At 46.8% G+C, this 17897-nt stretch overlaps 3 protein-coding genes across 7 annotated transcripts; 2 read left to right on the top strand and 1 right to left on the bottom strand.

Moving 5' to 3' along the window:
• Window positions 1–292: 292 nt before the first annotated feature.
• On the top strand, window positions 293–4130 carry LOC133501733 (ras-related protein Rab-25-like). The gene is made up of 5 exons (XM_061821648.1): window positions 293–505; window positions 1510–1705; window positions 2805–2998; window positions 3078–3158; window positions 3227–4130. The coding sequence occupies exons 1-5, from the start codon at window positions 469–471 to the stop codon at window positions 3355–3357; spliced, it is 639 nt and encodes a 212-aa protein (XP_061677632.1). The 5' UTR covers window positions 293–468; the 3' UTR covers window positions 3358–4130.
• A 642-nt stretch (window positions 4131–4772) lies between these two features.
• sgo1 (shugoshin 1) lies at window positions 4773–8862 on the top strand. Of its 3 annotated transcripts, XM_061821584.1 has the most exons (9): window positions 4774–5070; window positions 5152–5323; window positions 5986–6197; window positions 6273–6319; window positions 6420–6478; window positions 6716–7378; window positions 8057–8239; window positions 8369–8552; window positions 8631–8862. In XM_061821584.1, exons 2-9 carry the CDS (start codon window positions 5161–5163, stop codon window positions 8767–8769), a joined length of 1650 nt encoding a protein of 549 aa, XP_061677568.1. In that variant the 5' UTR covers window positions 4774–5070; window positions 5152–5160; the 3' UTR covers window positions 8770–8862. The 3 variants fall into 3 exon arrangements, with proteins under 3 accessions (XP_061677576.1, XP_061677568.1, XP_061677560.1); XM_061821592.1 differs by having other exon boundaries at window positions 4773–5323; window positions 8441–8552; XM_061821576.1 differs by having other exon boundaries at window positions 4774–5323.
• Window positions 8863–9906: 1044 nt separating this feature from the next.
• Window positions 9907–17776, bottom strand: kat2b (K(lysine) acetyltransferase 2B). 3 transcript variants are annotated; one of them, XM_061821622.1, is made up of 18 exons: window positions 16200–17776; window positions 14704–14839; window positions 14485–14630; window positions 14327–14413; window positions 14072–14253; window positions 13822–14013; window positions 13643–13746; window positions 13265–13393; window positions 13063–13193; window positions 12786–12994; window positions 12583–12709; window positions 12207–12317; window positions 12004–12147; window positions 11813–11927; window positions 11712–11742; window positions 11580–11643; window positions 11414–11498; window positions 9907–10496 (listed from the first exon to the last, which is right to left on the bottom strand). In XM_061821622.1, the coding sequence occupies exons 1-18, from the start codon at window positions 16404–16406 to the stop codon at window positions 10303–10305; spliced, it is 2394 nt and encodes a 797-aa protein (XP_061677606.1). In that variant the 5' UTR covers window positions 16407–17776; the 3' UTR covers window positions 9907–10302. The 3 variants fall into 3 exon arrangements, with proteins under 3 accessions (XP_061677606.1, XP_061677589.1, XP_061677596.1); XM_061821605.1 differs by having other exon boundaries at window positions 13643–14013; XM_061821612.1 differs by having other exon boundaries at window positions 13099–13193; window positions 13643–14013.
• Between the last annotated feature and the right edge of the window lie 121 nt (window positions 17777–17897).

Below are 17897 nucleotides of genomic sequence, written 5' to 3'. Positions count from 1 at the left end.
GCATTATTTGTGGGAAAAGGATGGGCGGGGGCGAGGGGGGGGGGGGGGTTCAATAATAGACATCAGATAAGCGCAAACGTTTGAATAAAACTAGTTCCCCGTGTGACAATGGACGTCATAACGAATCAAGGTGCGTCCACCACGCTGGTCCCGGCAGGTGCACCTGTCGGGCCATCCTAACCCAGTCTGGGTGGAGTCTTCTCTCCCCCCCCCCCCAAAAAAAAAAAAAAAAAAACTGTGGTTCTACCGGTTCCACCTGTCAGCTGACTGGGGATGGGCAGGCCGAACTCTGCCCCTCCGCATCCACCGGCAGCCCGGAAGCGCTCGGATGCGGTCGGACCGGTTCCGTCTTCCACCTCAGCGCGGAGAGCGACGAGGGCGACTGGATGCATTTCCTCGTCTGTCCGGGGGGCTTCTAATGTCTGGCGGCGCCACGTCGGGGAGGCAGCCCGAGCGAGCGATTGCAGGATGGGGTCCGATGACTCGTACAATTTTGTCTTCAAAGGTGAGTGCGCGCCGACTCTTTGAACGGCTGTGATTGGACCGAGTTCGAGTCCGCTGACGTGTGAATTTACGTTCCAAGGTGTGTGAAATTAACAGGACATTTTTCCTTTTTTTTTTTTTTTTTTTTTTTTTTAAATCCGCGATGCAGTCATTGGAATCATCAAAATGGACATCAAATGCGGATAAATGCGCACAAATAATTGCAATTGCCTTCAAGGAAGTGTTATTAAAAAAAAAAAAAATGAATCATGACCATTGAACCTGCACTCCATGATTTTACAGATTTTATCGTTGACATTCTTATTTGATAGCTACAAAATGCATTTTTCAATTAAATTTCCCCTCACAGGACTAGTAAAATACCCCCCCCCTCCAAATTTTTTTTTTTTTATCATAGCTCTAATTTTATTTTTTTTTTTAAATCCCCGATACTATCATTGGAATCATCATAATGGACATCAAATGTGGTTAAATGCACACAAAATATTTTAATTTTTTTTTTTTTTATCATAGCTCTAATTTTATTTTTTTTTTAAATCCCCGATACTATCATTGGAATCATCATAATGGACATCAAATGTGGTTAAATGCACACAAAATATTTTAAATTTTTTTTTTTAATCTATGAGCATTGAGTCTGTATCGCATGATTTTACACATAACTCAAAATGTCAGAAATTATCATTAATGCTATACCTACAAAATGCATTTTTATAGACTAAATTTCCCCTCACATGACTTGTATAATATAAAAAAATTACCCCCCCCCAATTTTTTTTTTTTGTAGCTGTTTTTGAACAAATTAAAGAAAAATAAGAAAAGTTGTAATATTGCATTGGAATTTCTTTGATTTTTGCACATTTCCTTTCAAAACAACAGGTTTTTGCGATTTTGTTCTTAAATCTCAACGTTAGGATGAATTTTTGAAATACTTTCTCAAAAGACCCGAGCAAAACATCTTCGGTCTCCATCTGGGCCGAACCGTCTCCTTTCGTATCACCTCAGTGGTTTTGATCGGGGAGTCCGGCGTGGGCAAGAGCAACCTGCTGACCCGCTTCACCAAGAACGAGTTCAACCACGACAGCCGCACCACCATCGGCGTGGAGTTCAGCACGCGCACCGTCCAGCTGGACAACTCCACCATCAAGATGCAAGTGTGGGACACGGCCGGCCTGGAGCGCTACCGGGCCATCACCTCGGCGTGAGTACCGAACCGAGCGAGCGAGCGAGCAAGCAAGCACGCGCGTGTACACAGTACAGAGTACCCCGTTGTCTAGAAAAACGCTGGGAAATGTCACCTCGTACAAAAATTCAAGGTGTGTTTTGGAGGGGCACATTTTCTCGGGGGGGGGGGGGGGGGGGTTGCACTTCATAAAACAAGTTTTTGATTCTGAATTTCAAGTCTTTATTTTTCAAGGAAAACATTGGCACTTATAAGGCACAAAATGTGAAATATCATTGTGTGATTATTATTCTCTTATTCTTCTACTCTCCTGCCCATATATAAATATAATAACATCAGTTAATACAGGAAAAAAAATGTTATGTGATTTACGTCAGGAATTGTGAAAGAAAAAAAAATGAACATTAAATACGTGACTAAAGATGCAATTGTCAAGAAAAAAAATTGTTCCTATAATGATATATATATTTATATATTATTATTCTCTTATTTCTTCTTATCACTTATCTTATTTTTCTACTCCTGTCTATATATATATATATGGAAGGACTTAATACAGGAAAAATAATGTTACGTGATTTATGTCAGGAATTCTACAGAAAAAAAATTAACATTACGTACATGGCTAAAGATGCAATTAAAAAAAATAGTTCCAATAATAATATATGTTTGTGTGTGTGTGTGTATATATATATAATAAATTTCACAAAATGACAGGACTAAATACAGAAAAAAGTTATGTCAGAAATTCTAAAGAAAAAATAATGAACATGACGTACAAGACTAAAGATGCAATTCTTGAGACAAAAAAATAGTTCCAGTAAATATGCACTATTACAAGAAATCTTAATTTTCAAGCAAATATCAAAAGGTTGAGAGTTGAAATAATATGACAAAAGAGACATCATAAAGCTCATCTTAGCCCAAATGTGATTTAGGCAAATATGTTCAGAAAGAAAAAAAAAAAAAAAATCTTGTGAGTAAAAAGTAGCACACAGAAGCGCTGATGGAATATGACGAGACTCAAACGCGTAACGTTCGAGGGGGGAAAAAAAAAATCATAAGGAGAAAAAAAAAAAAAGTGTGGATGACCCGAAAGTTAACGGAATCCTCTCAGCTACTACCGCGGCGCCGTGGGCGCCCTGCTGGTCTACGACATCAGCAAGCACCTGACGTACGAGAGCGCCGAGCGCTGGCTGAAGGAACTCTACGACCACGCCGACCCCCACATCGTGGTCATGCTGGTGGGCAACAAGAGCGACCTGCGGGACATGCGCACCGTGCCCGCCGAGGAGGCCGGGGCCTTCGCCGGTGGGTCGGCGCCCGCCGCTCCGCGTACTCTTGCGCCGTTCCTGCGTTTATCCTCTTTGCTACCGATCTCCTCATTCAGAGAGCAAGGGCCTGATGTTCATGGAGACGTCGGCGTTGGACTCCACCAACGTGGAGGCGGCCTTCATCGACGTCCTGACGGGTACTCTTTGCGCCTCGCTACCGGTCCGCCCGCCTTTATTTCTAAATCGTTTTCTGATTCCCCGCAAGCGATCCATCGCAAGGTGGCCAGCAGAGAGGTGACGCGCGGGTCCATCAGCGCCGTCACCCTGTCGGCGGCGGCGAGCCGGGTCGGCGCCGAGGCCCAGGAGGAGCCAAAGCGATGCTGCAGTAGCTCGTAAAAGAGAGAGGGAGGAAAAAAAAAAAAAAAGGACCATCTCGGTCTATAGCCCGCGAGCGTTTTGTGTTGCAAATCACCTTGCGGCATTGAAATGAATGAAAATGCTTTTGATCCGTTCCCGTGTCCCAAAAACAGTACCGCAAAATTTTGTAATGTTTTTAGATTTTTAAAAAAATGGAGCTCCACAGTATTCTACATGAAACATACGGTGAAAAGTGAAAAGAATTCAAGTTTACATATTGTTATTCAATGGGCATTGTGCTACTCCGCTGCTCCCTCAGGTGTGCGCGCTATGGCCACCAGGGGGCAGTATATGCCTGTGAGTGTTTTAACATCTGTCTGCTTCTTGTTAACATATAAAGTTGTTCAAAGGTTTACAAGTGGTGTGTTAGCATGAAGCTAGCCAGCTAAAGGCAAAGTCGGGTAAATTGTTAAAAACGCGTACGTTGTGTTATCTGAAGTTTTATAGTAAACATCTATTTACTCACAATTCACGATACAAAATTTGTAGCAGTTCGTACCGTTAAAATCGCTGAAGTTTGAGCATTACCACGGAAATGAAGTGACGACATCATTTTGGGTGCTCCAGGGCACGTTTTAAATTATTTTGGATTCTGCTCTCAGCTTTCGTTGTAAAGTTGTCGAAAAAAAAAAAAAAAAAGCACTGACAATAATTTGAAATAAATTAAGTTCAAACAAAGATTCTTTTCATTTTTCTTTTTTTTTAAAAATCATTCTTCCCACAAGTCAAAATGTATAATAATAACAATAATAATATTCAATCTATTTAGCGTGGACAAATGAAGTCTAATGTTCCCATTATTGTTAATTTAAGTTATTAGCCAGTCGCTGTAATTTAAAGTAATCATAATTATCATTAGTGTAATGTCGCTTTGTGTACCAGATTTGTCAACTGATTTTTTTTCTTGAAAAATACTTTTGTCTTGAAGTCTTATTGTAAATCAGTCTTGTAACACTTTGAGTGCCTCTATAAAAAACAATTTCAGATTGTTTTTATTATAGTGTGTACATATATTTTTTTTCGTTACAAAAGTCCATGTAAAGTAGTTTATTTTATTTTAAATGATTTTACCAATAGTGCAAATTTGATCTTCTCGAGGATTTTTTTTCTCACCCCGCCGCCCACATCACTTTTTTTTTTTCCATATATCTTACAGCTTTACCTGGGCAATATTACATTTTTTTTCCCCTCATAACAGCAAATAGTTTTTCACGTAATTTTGACATTACGATTCGTTTTTTTTTTTTTTTTCTTGAGCATTGTGAGAATTGGATGGATGGATGACATGATCAAAATTCAGCTGTTAAATCAAATAAGTGAAACATATAATGGAAAAGACTAATATTAAAAGTACCAAAGATTATTTATGGGACGAACTTCCTTGCGATCCATCCAATGACGTAAGCTCAGCGCCGCGAGTTGTCGGTTTACGCGGAAGTGACGTTGATTCCCTTGTAGCCAATGAGCGATCGTGGCAGGAATTTCGAGCGGTGGCTCACGGAAGCGCGAGAAGAAGTAGTTGCTAACGCGACAAACATTCGAACTTTTTTTGTGTCGTTGCTTGCCCGGATAAAGCTTCCACTTTTTTTTTTTTTTTGAATGTCACCGAATTATGGTGATCCGAACAACATTTTGTAGGTTGTTTGTCGAAACTAGCTGTTTTGTCGCCCGTTTGCGGGACGCTAACGCGAGGTAGCGGCGGAGGAGTGGACTCGTTCGAGCGGCCATTTTCGTTTTGTTCATCGTCGTTGTTTGTGTTTTGTCGGTCGCCAGCGGGGAAGCATGGCGAGGGAGCGCCTGCCCAAAAAGCCCGTCGGGTGCACTCTGGAGGAGATTAAGGAGAAAATGAGGGAGAAGCGCAGCAAACAGTTGGCCCGGGTCGCGGCGACCGGCAGGACTTCACGATCGAGACTCGCCCATCCGAGCCGCGGCAACGCCGGGACCGGTATCGTTGGCTTAAATTCTGGCATTTATTATTTCTCATAACGCATGTGTCGTACATTTTCAGTCTGTTTTCCGTTACATTTATCGATTGTATTTTAATTTGAAAATAAAACTTAAAATATATATAGCTGTTACACTCCAATTTTTTTTTATTAGATTTTGTTTATATAATTAATATGAGCGTTCATCTGAGATGTCACTCTGTAGCGACCCCTACCAGACATAGCCGAAAGACAGATTTTGTATATTTAACAATTGAGGTTTTATCAGCTATCATGGTTTAAAAGTAAGGTGTTTTTATTATTTACTTAAATAATACATAATTGTATATATTGTACATTTTTTTTTTTACTTTGTCATTCAAGTGTGCATAAGAACAAAATTTCATTCCACTTTTTGAGAATGGGTTTAGAATGCAAATTTAAAAAAAATAATCAAATTTGTATTTTTAAAGCTAAAAATCTTACATTTAAAAATTCATTTCTATTTTTAAAATTTTGTTTGCATTTTATTTAACTGTATATTGCGCTGTATTTTATGTGTTTGCTCATACATGATTTCTATTTTCCGAAATAGTTCATGAAATCTTGTACTTTTTCAAGAAAATGTCGCATTTTAGCGTATTTTTTAGAATTGTATTTAATTTTTGTCTCACCATTGCAGCAGCGTCAGGCGGCGCCGCGCCCGGCGGCCTCCTGAAGGCGGTGCAGCAGAACAACCTGGCGCTGGCGTTGGCGCTGCAAGCGGAGAAGAAGAAGGTGCAGCAGGCCAACGCGCACGTCCTGCAGCTGCTGGCGGAGCGCGACGCCCTCCACCGGGAGCTGCTCAAGAGGACGCTGCGAGCCGGGCGGACCCCCGCTGCCTCCCCCCCGCCGGTAACGACCGAGCCGCGGCGTCTTCGTGGCGTTCGACGGCGACGTTTTCAAACACGCGCCCGTCTTTTGGTTCAGGTCAGAGTGTCGGCGCTGCCCGCCGAAGTCGATGTGGAGTCACTAAGGTGCGTCTCCTTTTGATTTGATGTTATTGTGGGGGGGGGGGGGGGGGTATTTCTTATTGATTCGGTGTTTCGTGATAAGGACTGTTTGGGTTTGTCTTAGACGGGAAAGCATCAGCGAGGAGAACAGCGCCGCCTGTTGGGTCTCCCCAATTTGTGCAGGTACACACGCACGCACACGTCTTCACAGATGCTACACTTGCACTGATGCCAGTAGTTCAGTTCAGTGTGTGTGTTGGCATTAAAGCCTTGAAATATATATATATTTTTTTTATTCTGAGAAACATTTTGACGGATAAAAATAAGTTAATTACTTCAAATTAGAATTAAAATAAAATTAGTTTTATTGGTTTTCCTAAATTATTTAGCTTTTCTGACATTTTGATTTTATGTCTCCAGATTCTCTTAAAATGGACGCCCAGCCCGAATTAGACGCATTCGCCTTAACGGCGAAGGTGAGCCGAAGACACGGAGGAGGGACGAAAAGGGGGAGGCGATCCGACCTTGTGCGACATTGGGGGTCCGTCGGCGAGGCGCTGGTCTCGAGACCCCCCGCGTCCAGTGAAGCCCGCCGGGAGACGGTAACGGCGGCCGAAGACGATCGCGTCCCCGAACGAGACCCCGAACCGACCGGGGACGCCCACAAACACGGGCGCCGATGGCCCCAGCCCAAAGCGGACGCACCGGTGCGAGGGCGCAAGCCTGAGCGAGCCCCCCTGAAGAAGCCCTGGGAGAACCCCAAGAGGGCGCGATCCAAGAGCCGGGACCGCGGCGCAGCGCCCCCCCAGCAACTCAACACCTCGCTGGGCTTCAATGACGACTATGACTTTGACTGGGAGGAGGCCGTCCACGTCACGCCTTTCAAGCCCAAGCCGGGCCACCCGGAACCGCCCGCTCCGGAACCCGGCGTGCCGCCGTCGCCCCCGTCGTCCGAGTCCAAAGACAGCCCGTACGTGCCCAGGAAGAAGACCAAACGGGGGCGCCCGTCCCTCCAGACCACCGAGGCCGTCGCCACCCGCAGCAGGCGGACCCACCAATGGGACACGAGTTCTGCCAAACACGGTCAGTGTTTCCATTATTACACGTTCTTGGTTTTTAGTTGTTGTGAATAAGTCGGCGCACGTTGACAGATGAGCGTTTCCGGTCACTGTGATTTGACCACCCGCGCACTAAAATCTGCACAGTCGGGCACGAAAAATCATTTCATTCAAAAATGAGTTACGAGTAGAAATGCATAGATATTGAAACACGTCCCTTAATTTCAATGTTCCCTCGAAGCTGCGCAAATGCGCACTTGTCGCACTCTCAGCGCACATGAAAATTGATCCAGGACCGTCAACCACAGCCTGTCCTAGTTTACCTGACAGCCCCCTCCTGCTCTTAAATGGGTGCACTCACAATTACAAACAGAAGGCGCACCCGCAACTTTATATCCGCGGGCATGACCGGCCACGCCCGTACATCTTTCAAACGTGAGCGACTGCGTGAGGAAGCCGACGGCCGCCGCTCGGATTTCTCGACCGGTCGTCGCCCGACGTCGCGTCTGCGAGATCGGCCGAGAGTTTGCCAAAATCCAAGTAAAGGGACGTCCGCCCTGTACATGAGTCAGTCGATAAATGTGAATTTCCGCCTTTGAATGTTTGAACATGAGTAAGCGTGTCAATGTTTGCCAGGCAAATACAAGTCCAATATATGCAAGCGTGCGTTTGTGTGATTTGCGCGTCTTTCTTTTGCGATTAGAAGCCGGGGTCGACGCCAGCACGCCGGCGGACGTCGAGATGACGACCGTCGACGCCCCCCCGCCGCTCAGCGCGCCGGCGGACGGCGAGACGACGCCCGTCGACGACGTCCCGTCCCGTTTCGGGGACCCCCTCCGCCGAGGGCCTCGTCGTCGTCGTCCTCCTTCGTCTCAGCGCAAGAAAGGTACGTCGCGGTCCCGGCGTCCACGCGGTGTCGCCTTTGCGTCGGCGCTCTCCTCCATTTTTTTCCCCGGGAATCGCCGAGCACTTACCCGTGTCCTGTCTTCGTCGCCGTCCTCGCGCTCGTCGTCAGGCGGCTCGGCTGCCCGCGGCGCGTCCGTCCGGACCCGATTGAGTGACGTGACCAACGTGTCGCCCCCCGCAGCCGGCCGCCGCTTCTGCCGGTCCTCTGAGGCGCCGCGCTCGTCCACGCCGGCGCCGGCCCGCGAGCGCCGCCGCACGGTGGCTGTGGACTACAAGGAGCCCTTGTTGAGCACGTGCGTTAACGTCGCAAATTTAAGACTAAGCTCTTGCCCGACCGATAGCGTAGATTAGAAAAATTTTTCATTTCGCAGGAAACTCCGGCGCGGGGACAAATTCACCGACTTGCAGTTCCTCTCGCCGGGCTCGCCCATTTTCAAGAGGTCGCGCGCGTCCGCTGGCGCTCGCCCCAAACCGGACAAAAATAACAAGTCGTCGGTGGGCTGCCGTTGACGGTTTGTCCTTTCGAGATGTTGTACAGTCGTCATTTTTAAATAATTCAATGTTTTACAGAAGCAAATTAATAAACATAGTTGAACAGGCAAACGACCCAGGCGGAGATTATTTGCAATTTTTCACACTTCAAATCTGGAAAGTGGCACGATTAGTGTGGGAAGCCCATAAATTCATACAGCAAGTGCACAAAAAAAATTGTTTGCTAATAGAAAATTTGAAGTGCGTTGAATATGTTGTGAAATCTTATTTGATGAGATTTTGCAATGAAACCTCACGAGTGGTTTGGGGGGAAAAAAATGTATCCCATTTTGCCCAAAAATGTCACTAAATGGGTCATTTTTGTCAAAACTTCTTTTGCTCTAAAATGAGTGCCATAAAATAATAAGTTTTATATATAAATATATATATATGATTTTAAAAAAGTATGGAATGTGATTTCATTTTAACAGGATAGGGATTCAAATGAGGGTCAATGTTTTAAAACAAAGTTTCAAAATAGGATGAAGCTTTTAACAACTTTTTTTTTTTTTCCTTCAAAAAATGGTGTCGTATACATGGTGTTTTTTTAAAATGTGAAATCATATTTGATGAGTTTTGGCAATGAAACCCCACCAGTGGTTTTGGAAAAAAAAAAAAATTATCCCATTTTGCCCAAAAATGTCATTAAATAGGTAATTTTTGTCAAAATGTGAAAAAAGGAGTGCCATAAAATGATAGTTATAAAACATATATAATGAAAATTTGATGTCATTTTAACACGGTAGGGATTCAAATTAGGGTTAATGTTTTAAAAAATGTAAAGTTTTGAAACAGGATTGAGGTTTTAAAACAGATTTTACAATACATTTTTTTTCAACAAATGCAATTTTTATACATATTCACCAAAAAATGGCTTAGTATACATGGTTTTTTTTTTTTTTTTTTTCAAAAAAAATTATTTTTTTCACATCCTTCTTAAAAAATTGACCCAAAGATGGCTTCGCACAAGCATGGAATTTACTTACATACATTTAAGGTTTCCAAAAATCGTCTTTTTGTTCTCATAAAAAATGATAATTATGCACTTTCACTTTTTTGAAATGTTCGGGATCAAAAAAGGCAAAACTCCGAGAAGCTTTTTAGTTTTTTTTTTTTTTTTTATTCCATCTGTAAAAGCGACTAATACTGCGTTGTTAAAACCAACTGTACAAAGAGAGCCTCTTACAAAAATCATCTTTTTTTTTTTTTTTTTCCTTTATACAAAACTGGAAGAAGAAAAAAAAAAAAATTCCTACGTGGTATTGCACAAAGTATAAAGTCGTCAATCTCTATCTGCAGCAAAAATAGATCGGAGAATAAATTAAGACTTAATTTAAAATCGGTTAAATTGTCAAGAAAGGAAACGCCCACAGACTCAAAAGTGCAGTTTTTGATAGTCACGCGGCTGCCCTGCATCAAACAAAATCCATTTTATGTACATTTTTTTGTACGGGGGGGGGGGGGACGCCTTTTTTTTTTTTTTTTTTTTTTTTTTTTAGCGGCGCCGGCGCTCTACTTTTCCATGAGCCCGGCCTCTTTGATCTTGCTGTAGAAGAACTTCTCCAGGAGGTTGGCGCACTTGTAGTACTCGCTCTCGGGGGCGTTGTACTCGCGGCAGTTGGTGAAGACGCGCTGCATGTCGGCCATGAAGAGCTTGCGCGTGGCGTAGTAGCGGCTCTTCAGGCGCTCGCTCATCGTCTTCAGGTCTGAAAACAAAACAAACAAAAACGATCCAGATGTTGACGCACGCGGCCGCGGGAATCCAATCGCGACTGCCGCAAGGATTGGCGGTACCACCCGAGCGAGACTTGCACGATTTAAAAAAAAAAAAAAAAAAAACCTTTTTACTCTGAATTAAAAAGTAACCCACGATTGCGAAAAATGGTTTACGATGCGTGCTGCTAAAGAAAAAAAAAAAAATAATAATTTTTGGACATTTTTACAATTTATGTTTGGGGAAAAAATGGCTTATTATACATGCAGGATTTTTTTTCGCATCTTTCCTATAAAGTTAAGTTCTGAAAAAAATGGCTTATTATACATTGTTAAAATATAAATATGATATATACAAATATTTACGCATCTTTACGATACATTTCTTGGAAAATAAATGCCTTTTTGCTACAAGCTGATATATATATATATAATTATAAATGGCTTCATACATCTTTACTATTAATTTGTTTGGGAAAAAAAATGGGTCATTTTACATGATGTTAAAAAAATGTAATTTTCTCACCTTTTTACTATAAATGTTTTGAAAAACAGTCATATAGATAATACATAAAAATATTTACACATCTTTACTATGCCGGTCATAATGCCAGAGGCTCCGTAGATCAGTGGTTAGACTGTTGGTCTGGTAAACCAAGGGTTGTGGGTTCAAATCCCACTGGGGACTTCACTGGGGGGGGTTGTGTTAGGAAGGGCGGCAAAAAAAAAAAAAATCTTCTTGTGATTAATGCATATTTTTAAAGTTAACTTAAAAAAAAAAAAAAAAAACAAACAAAGCCTGCGTTATTTTGTGGATTTTTTTTTTTTTTTTTTCAAAATGCCAGCGTTTTGGAAAAAAAAAAAAAAAAAACAAAAAAAACCCAAACTGTTCATGTTTTTGTCGACTGACCCATGGGGAAGCGGATGACCTGGTAGTACCCCGGCGCCTCGGTTTTCTTCACCGGCTCCATGAAGGGCCACGCGTTTTGGTGACTCTGGCAAGCCAAATGGGGGGGGGGGGGTTGAGAACGTGCACCAAAACGGGGGTGTGGGGGGGGCAGCGAGGTCGGCGTCACCTTGACGTGCGTCAGGATGTTCTTGAGCGCGCCGTACAGCTGCTCGGGGTCCTTGGCTTCCTTCCTGCGGCCACCGCGCCAAACGTTACAAGCGGAAGCGCCGACGGGCGGCGGCCGCCGACGCTCACTCACCCTTTGCCCGCCGCCTTCCAGCCGCTCTCACCTGCGGGCGGCGCAAAAAGGTCAGAGGTCAAGGAAATAAAGTAGGCGAGAGGGGGGGGGGTGTGACGCACGTATGCCCGGGATGCTCTCGATGGGGATCTGCCGCACGCCGTCCTTGAAGCACGACAGGCCCGGGTAGACCTTGCGGATCTGGACCTGCTTCCTCTCGATCAGCTTCTTGATGATCTGAACGAGGACGAGACGCAGCGCGAGCGTCGCAGACCAGAGTTGCGTGCGCCCCCCCAACCCCCCCCCCCCGCACCTCTTTTTGCTTCTTGATGATGACGGAGAACTCGGTGTAGGGAATGCTGGGGTTGAGCTCGCAACCCATGAGCGTGGCGCCCTCGTAGTCCTTGATGTAGCCCAAGTACTTGGACCTGGGTACCTTGATGTCCTTGGAGAAACCCTGGGGGGAGGTCGAGGCGCGTCAGCGAGTGCCCCCGCGGTGGGGGGTCGGGGTGTTACCTGTTTCTTGAAGTACCCGATGGCGTACTCGTCGGCGTAGGTGAGGAAGTTGAGGATGTGGTGCTTGATGTGGTACTCCTTCAGGTGGTTCATCAGGTGGGTGCCGTAACCCTGGCAAAAAAATGTAAAAATCACGACACATTTTTACAAATACGATCTCCGAGTGGCGCCACGTTGGGTCACCTCACAGTTCTGAGGACCCGAGTTCGATTCTATTTTTCTTTCACTTATGCAAACGTAACATGGAGTAAGTCCTCCTCGCCACTAGTCGGCGCTCCAGTGAATTTGGCACGTCAGTGAATCGTCGCGTGTGTGTCAGGGAAGAAAACTTCTTTCCGCAATTTTCTGTCACGGCGGTGTCGGTACTTCGTCTGACCTTGACCTGCTCGTTGGACGTGACGGCGCAGAAGACGATTTCGGTGAAGCCCTGCGAGGGAAACATCCGGAAGCAGATTCCTCCGATGACGCGACCGTCCTTGATCAGCGACAGGGTCTTGTGCTTCCTGGCCAAAGGGGACAAAAGGAAGTCAAAGCGGGTCGATCCGGGGCGGGGAGGGGGAGGCGGCCGCGGCGGCTCACGGGTCGAAAACGAGGCGCGTGATGTACTCCTTGGGCATGCGGGGCAGCTGGTGCGAGAAGACGTTCTGGAGGCCCACCAGCCACATGAGGATCCGCTTGTTGGGTTTCTGGTTGAGCGAGTTGCCGACGACGTGGAACTCGATGACGCCTCGCCGCTCCTCCAGGCGGGCCGCCTCGTCCCGGGCCGAGTGGGCCGACAGCAGGCCCGTCTGCCGGCAGCGGGGGTAACGTTAAGGTCCCCCCGCTCCGGAGTCCGGACTCGTCTGATCGAGCTCACCTCCGGGACGGCGGGGTCGGCGATGGTGGCCATCACCTCGTTGATGAGCTCCAAGGGGATGTCGCCCAGGACTCTCGCCCGCTTGTTCTCCTCTTGGGGCGGCGGCTCAGCCGGCTTGCGCTTCTCGCCCACTGCAAGGAAAACACGACGACTGGCAACGTGTCGGGCGAGGACGTCGCGGTCGCACTCCCGTGTGCCGTACCGGCGGCGGCCGGCTCCGGCGCCGTGGATGTTTTCCCGGCGGGACTGGCGGCGCCGCCGGACGGGTCGACGGACGACGCCGGGCTGACGCTGTAGTACAAGGGCCTGGCCACTGGGGGCGCACTGACCACTAAAGAGTCAACACACAGGTGGAAAACTTTGATGACTCACAAATATGCCCCTATGTAGTTTTTATGTACTTTTTTGACCTGAATATGTACAACTACTTCATCACAAATTTTTTTTATTGATACAGAAAAGCCCGCCTACTCGCGGTTTCGCTGCATTGAGCGTCAATTTATGTGGATTCTGGCAATTCGAGGCTCGGTCCGTATCCCCCCACTGTTTAGACGGATTGAGGCGCGAGTGTGCGAGTGACCTGCGTGGACGGGAATTTGACCGCCGGGGGCCCCCGCCGAGAATTCTTGGCCCCAGATGGGGGAGCTGTGGCTGTAGACCTCCTCCTCCAGCATGGACAAGAACCTGAAAACCAGAAGCGGAACCGGCTGAACGTTCGGCCCCGCCGTTCGGCGGGCGGCGTTTTCTTTTCCGTCTGACTTGGGGAAGTGCGTGAGGATGAGCGTTCGCTTCTCGGGGGCCAGCTTGTCCTTCTCCTGCCGGGCCTGCTCCAGCAGCTGCTTGCGCATGACGGTGAAGACGGCGCGCAGCAGCGCCCGGCCGAAGATCTGCGCGGTGTCGTACCGCGGCAGGCTGTCGCAGAACTGCGGCACGTTGCAGAAGCACAGCCACCTGCGCGCCGCCAACGTTTACGAAGAGCGAGTCGAGAGGGCCGCTCGGGCGGCGCTACCTGGTGTAGTCGGCCTTGTATCCGGCCGTGTCGTCGCCGGGGAGTCTCTGGCGCCTCTGCGACGGCGTCTCCAGCTGCCAGGAGTTGATCTGCTTGAGGAACATCTTGGCCAGCTCCACGATGGTCTGGTGCTCCTTGGACGGCAGGTGGCTGAATTTGTACTGCACGAAGTTGTTGACGCCCTATAACGGGAGGACACCCGCCCGGCGGCGTTGAGAGCGACCGCGGCCGGGCGGCTCGGCGGGAAACGCCCACCTGCTCGATGCTGGGCCTCTGGAAGGGCGGCCTCTCCCGCGCCTCCAGCGTGGGCTTCCCCATCTGCAGGACCGACTTCCTCAGCAGCTGCGAGAGCGACGCGAAAAACCGTCAGCCGCGGTGAAGCTTCCGCTTTCCGGCCATCTTTGCGCCCTTACTTTGAAGAGGGAGAAGTAGACCTGCTTGGTGTCGGCGTCCTCCTCCTTGTGGACGCACGTGTACAAGTACTCCACGTCCAGCGCCACGCCCAGCAGCCGGTCGATCTCGTCCTCGGGAACCAGCTCCAGGTGGCTCACGTGATCCCCTGGGTCGGGACGAAAGACCGACGCGGTCAATTCCAAGTCAACGGTTCGATTCCGGACCGTCGGGAGGCCCACCGAGCGTGTGCGAGCAGCCGCGGCAGGGCTCGTGCAGGCTGGCGACGGCGGCGGCGGGCTGCTGCTGCTCGCTGCGCGGCGGCGTCGGCGGCGGGTTGGGACTCTTCCAGCCGTTGCACTTGCACGCGCCCTCCGCCTGCCGCGACAACGGCGTCAGTCAAAGCGCGACAGACCCGGCGGCTGCCTTGCTGCGCGGCACATAAGCAGGCTGATGTGACGTGATTAGGTAAGATTATGAAGGAGAATTTACCGTAATTTCCGGCCTTCAAGCCGCGACTTTTTTTTCCCCCACACGCTTTCATGCGGTGTCGCGCTAACGCTAGCGCCGCACTAACACCAACAAAAAACTCTCAAATAAATATGCATTTTCTTTGCTGCCCATCCTCATGAGGGTCTTGGGGAGTCATCATAAATACGCTAACGCTAGCGCCGCACTAACACCAACAAAAAACTCTCAAATAAATATGCATTTTCTTTGCTGCCCATCCTCATGAGGGTCTTGGGGAGTCATCATAAATACGCTAACGCTAGCGCCGCACTAACACCAACAAAAAACTCTCAAATAAATATGCATTTTCTTTGCTGCTCATCCTCATGAGGGTCTTGGGGAGTCATCATAAATACGCTAACGCTAGCGCCGCACTAACACCAACAAAAAACTCTCAAATAAATATGCATTTTCTTTGCTGCCCATCCTCATGAGGGTCTTGGGGAGTCATCATAAATACGCTAGCGCCGCGCTAACACCAACAAAAACCTCTCAAATAAATATGCATTTCCTTTGCTGCTCATCCTCATGAGGGTCTTGGGGAGTCATCATAAATACATGACACACAATAAATACACTTTTTAGTCTTAGTCTATTACTGTTCTCCCCCCCCCCCACCCCCAGCGCGTTCACACACATATTTTCCATCATGAATTCCAAAGGACCGATTACCAAAGATGCCGTCGTGTGGCTAAATAAAGCAAGTTCGAAACCCGCTCAGGTGAAAAGTGGCCAGTCGGAAAGGGGGGGGGGGGGGAACGTCTCTACTGAGCATGCGCGTGGAAACAACAACAAACTCCGCCCACTTTGGACTCGCCAGCAGCTGTCAGGCTGTCAAAACAAAAGGCCGTCGCTGCACAAAATATTACAATAATCGCAATAACTACTCGAGTACTACTGAAGGTCAAGTTACTTCCAAGTATATCGTGGCGGAAGTAGTAAAAGCCACCCCCCCCCCCCCCACAATGTTGACACCCGCCCACCCCGACTGGAAAACGGAGCCTGCACAGAAGGGAAGGCCCGTGTTGGGAAATCTGCTGGAAAAATCTTATTGTTATTATTATTATTAATATTGCTATTAAGCTGTCGGCGGGCGCGCTCGAGGCTTCCAAATTCGCTTCGAGCTCCCATTTGCAAAACAAAATGCGGACAAGCAAGTCGCAACGACAACAAAATAATAATAATCATCATCTTCATCGCAAAAATAATTGAAGGGAGGCGAGCCCACCTTGCAGGACGAATAGACGCCGAGCTTCTCCAGCTTCTTGGGCCGAGGCGACGCGCGGAGCTGCGCCTTCTTCACGCCGATCCGCGCGGAGCCTCCGGCGGCGCCGGAGCCCTCGTCGGCGCCGCCGGGGCCCGGAGCGGCCGGGGCCGAGCCCGCGGCGCCGACGGCCGGCGAGCCCTGCTCGATGCCCGCGCTGCAGTCGGCCATGGACGTGCCTCTCGGCGGCAGCGGCGAATCCCGACGGAAGGGGGAGCGACCCTCCGCCCCCCTCCCGGCGGCGGCGGCGGCGGCGGTGGTCGTCGAGCGGCTCTCCCCCCCCCGACCCGCCCCTCTCTCGGCGCTAGTCCGCCGGAGGAGGATCAGACATGGCGCTCGCTCATCTTTCTTTTGGCAGTGAAGAGGAAGCTGCCATCTTCCGCCAGCGGGGGGCGCTGCGCAGCGAGGAGGCCAGCGAGCCAATCGCAGCCTCCGATTCGCTTGGGCGACGCTTTCAAGGTCAAGCCGCCTGACTGCCCAGGACACGTGACCTCCGCTTTACCGGAAATTCTTTTTAAGTTTCCTTCACATTAGAAAACTACTATTCCCAAGCTTAATATTGGTGTATTTTTTCCCCCCATCAAATTATGTTTTAAAGAGAAATTCTCCATGAATAAATTTTGAAAAAGTGAATAATTTATTTCTTTATTTTTACCCTCAAAAAAATTGAAAAAATTAATGATAAAACGCGGTCATTGAGTTTTTTTCTGTTGAAAAAGTCAAAATGATGGCAAACCTCTATTTTAGCATATATGTATGAATTTACAAGATTCAACTTGAACTTTGATAAAAATGTTTTTAATAAAAAATTACATTTTCAAATGGAAAAGCTATTTTCAAAGCCATATATTTATTTAAAAAAAAATGCTAATAATTCAAATTGATTCAGGCTGAGGTGTGGAAACAACTCATCACATTCAGTTTGTCGGAACGTGCGTAAAATGACTCGACAAAGCATATTCCAGTATTTATTAATTAATTCCACAACAGGACTGTAAATTGCATCGAAAATGTCTTTTTTTAATGTCTAGCTGTAATAATTTTGTTTACGAGAGAAGGAACATACAATTTCCAACCCTATATGATTTTTTTTTTTTTTTTTTTTACATGTGGTTGCTATTGACCCTCCTATTAAAATAATTTTGTTCAATAACATTCCTTTTCATTTATGCTTTCACATTTCAAAGAAAAAAAATGTTGACATTTCTAAATTATGACTTTGTTCCAGGGATTAAAAAAAGGGAGGATAATATTTTCACGAGAGGAAAAAAAGTTGCATTATTATTTTTTGATTTATCTTCCCCCCCAAAATATGTTCTGATTTCATTTTATTTTCCTCTGGCAGGGAAAAAAATGGCAGTAGCAGGGGAGATTTTTTTTTCATATTTTTTTAAACTTTTAACCCCCCCCCCAAAAAAAAAAAATTCTTGGACTTAAGACTATAAAAGTCTTAATTGTTAAAGTGAATTTCATTCCAATTAACGTAGAAATATAAATATTTTCATTGTATATGTTGAACAAAATTTGAAGCCAAGGCTGAAAATTATTATTATAATTATTATTTTAAAAAGAGGGTTAAAGACACAAAATGCATTAAAAAAAAAGACAAATGAAAAGAAAACCCCCTGCATAGAATAACTTTTTTTTTTTTTTTAAATCACG

Source organism: Syngnathoides biaculeatus, chromosome 1 (genome assembly GCF_019802595.1).
Source record: "Syngnathoides biaculeatus isolate LvHL_M chromosome 1, ASM1980259v1, whole genome shotgun sequence".
NCBI classification, from domain to species: domain Eukaryota; kingdom Metazoa; phylum Chordata; class Actinopteri; order Syngnathiformes; family Syngnathidae; genus Syngnathoides; species Syngnathoides biaculeatus.
This window is presented reverse-complemented; position numbering and strand designations above follow the sequence as displayed.

Bases quoted from the DNA above. Each gene is read 5' to 3' on its own strand.
- kat2b (XM_061821605.1), bottom strand. From the start codon at position 16,406: ATGGCCGACTGCAGCGCGGGCATCGAGCAGGGCTCGCCGGCCGTCGGC. The intron at 14,254-14,326 runs GTGGGCGTTTCC...CTCCCGTTATAG, and splicing joins AGAGGCCCAGCATCGAGCAG to GGCGTCAACAACTTCGTGCA. The intron at 10,497-11,413 runs GTCAGTCGACAA...TTTTGTTTTCAG, and splicing joins GGTCATCCGCTTCCCCATGG to ACCTGAAGACGATGAGCGAG.
- sgo1 (XM_061821584.1), top strand. From the start codon at position 5,161: ATGGCGAGGGAGCGCCTGCCCAAAAAGCCCGTCGGGTGCACTCTGGAG. The intron at 6,198-6,272 runs GTAACGACCGAG...CTTTTGGTTCAG, and splicing joins CCGCTGCCTCCCCCCCGCCG to GTCAGAGTGTCGGCGCTGCC. The intron at 8,553-8,630 runs GTGCGTTAACGT...TTCATTTCGCAG, and splicing joins AAGGAGCCCTTGTTGAGCAC to GAAACTCCGGCGCGGGGACA.
- LOC133501733 (XM_061821648.1), top strand. From the start codon at position 469: ATGGGGTCCGATGACTCGTACAATTTTGTCTTCAAAG. The intron at 506-1,509 runs GTGAGTGCGCGC...GTATCACCTCAG, and splicing joins GTACAATTTTGTCTTCAAAG to TGGTTTTGATCGGGGAGTCC. The intron at 1,706-2,804 runs GTGAGTACCGAA...GAATCCTCTCAG, and splicing joins TACCGGGCCATCACCTCGGC to CTACTACCGCGGCGCCGTGG.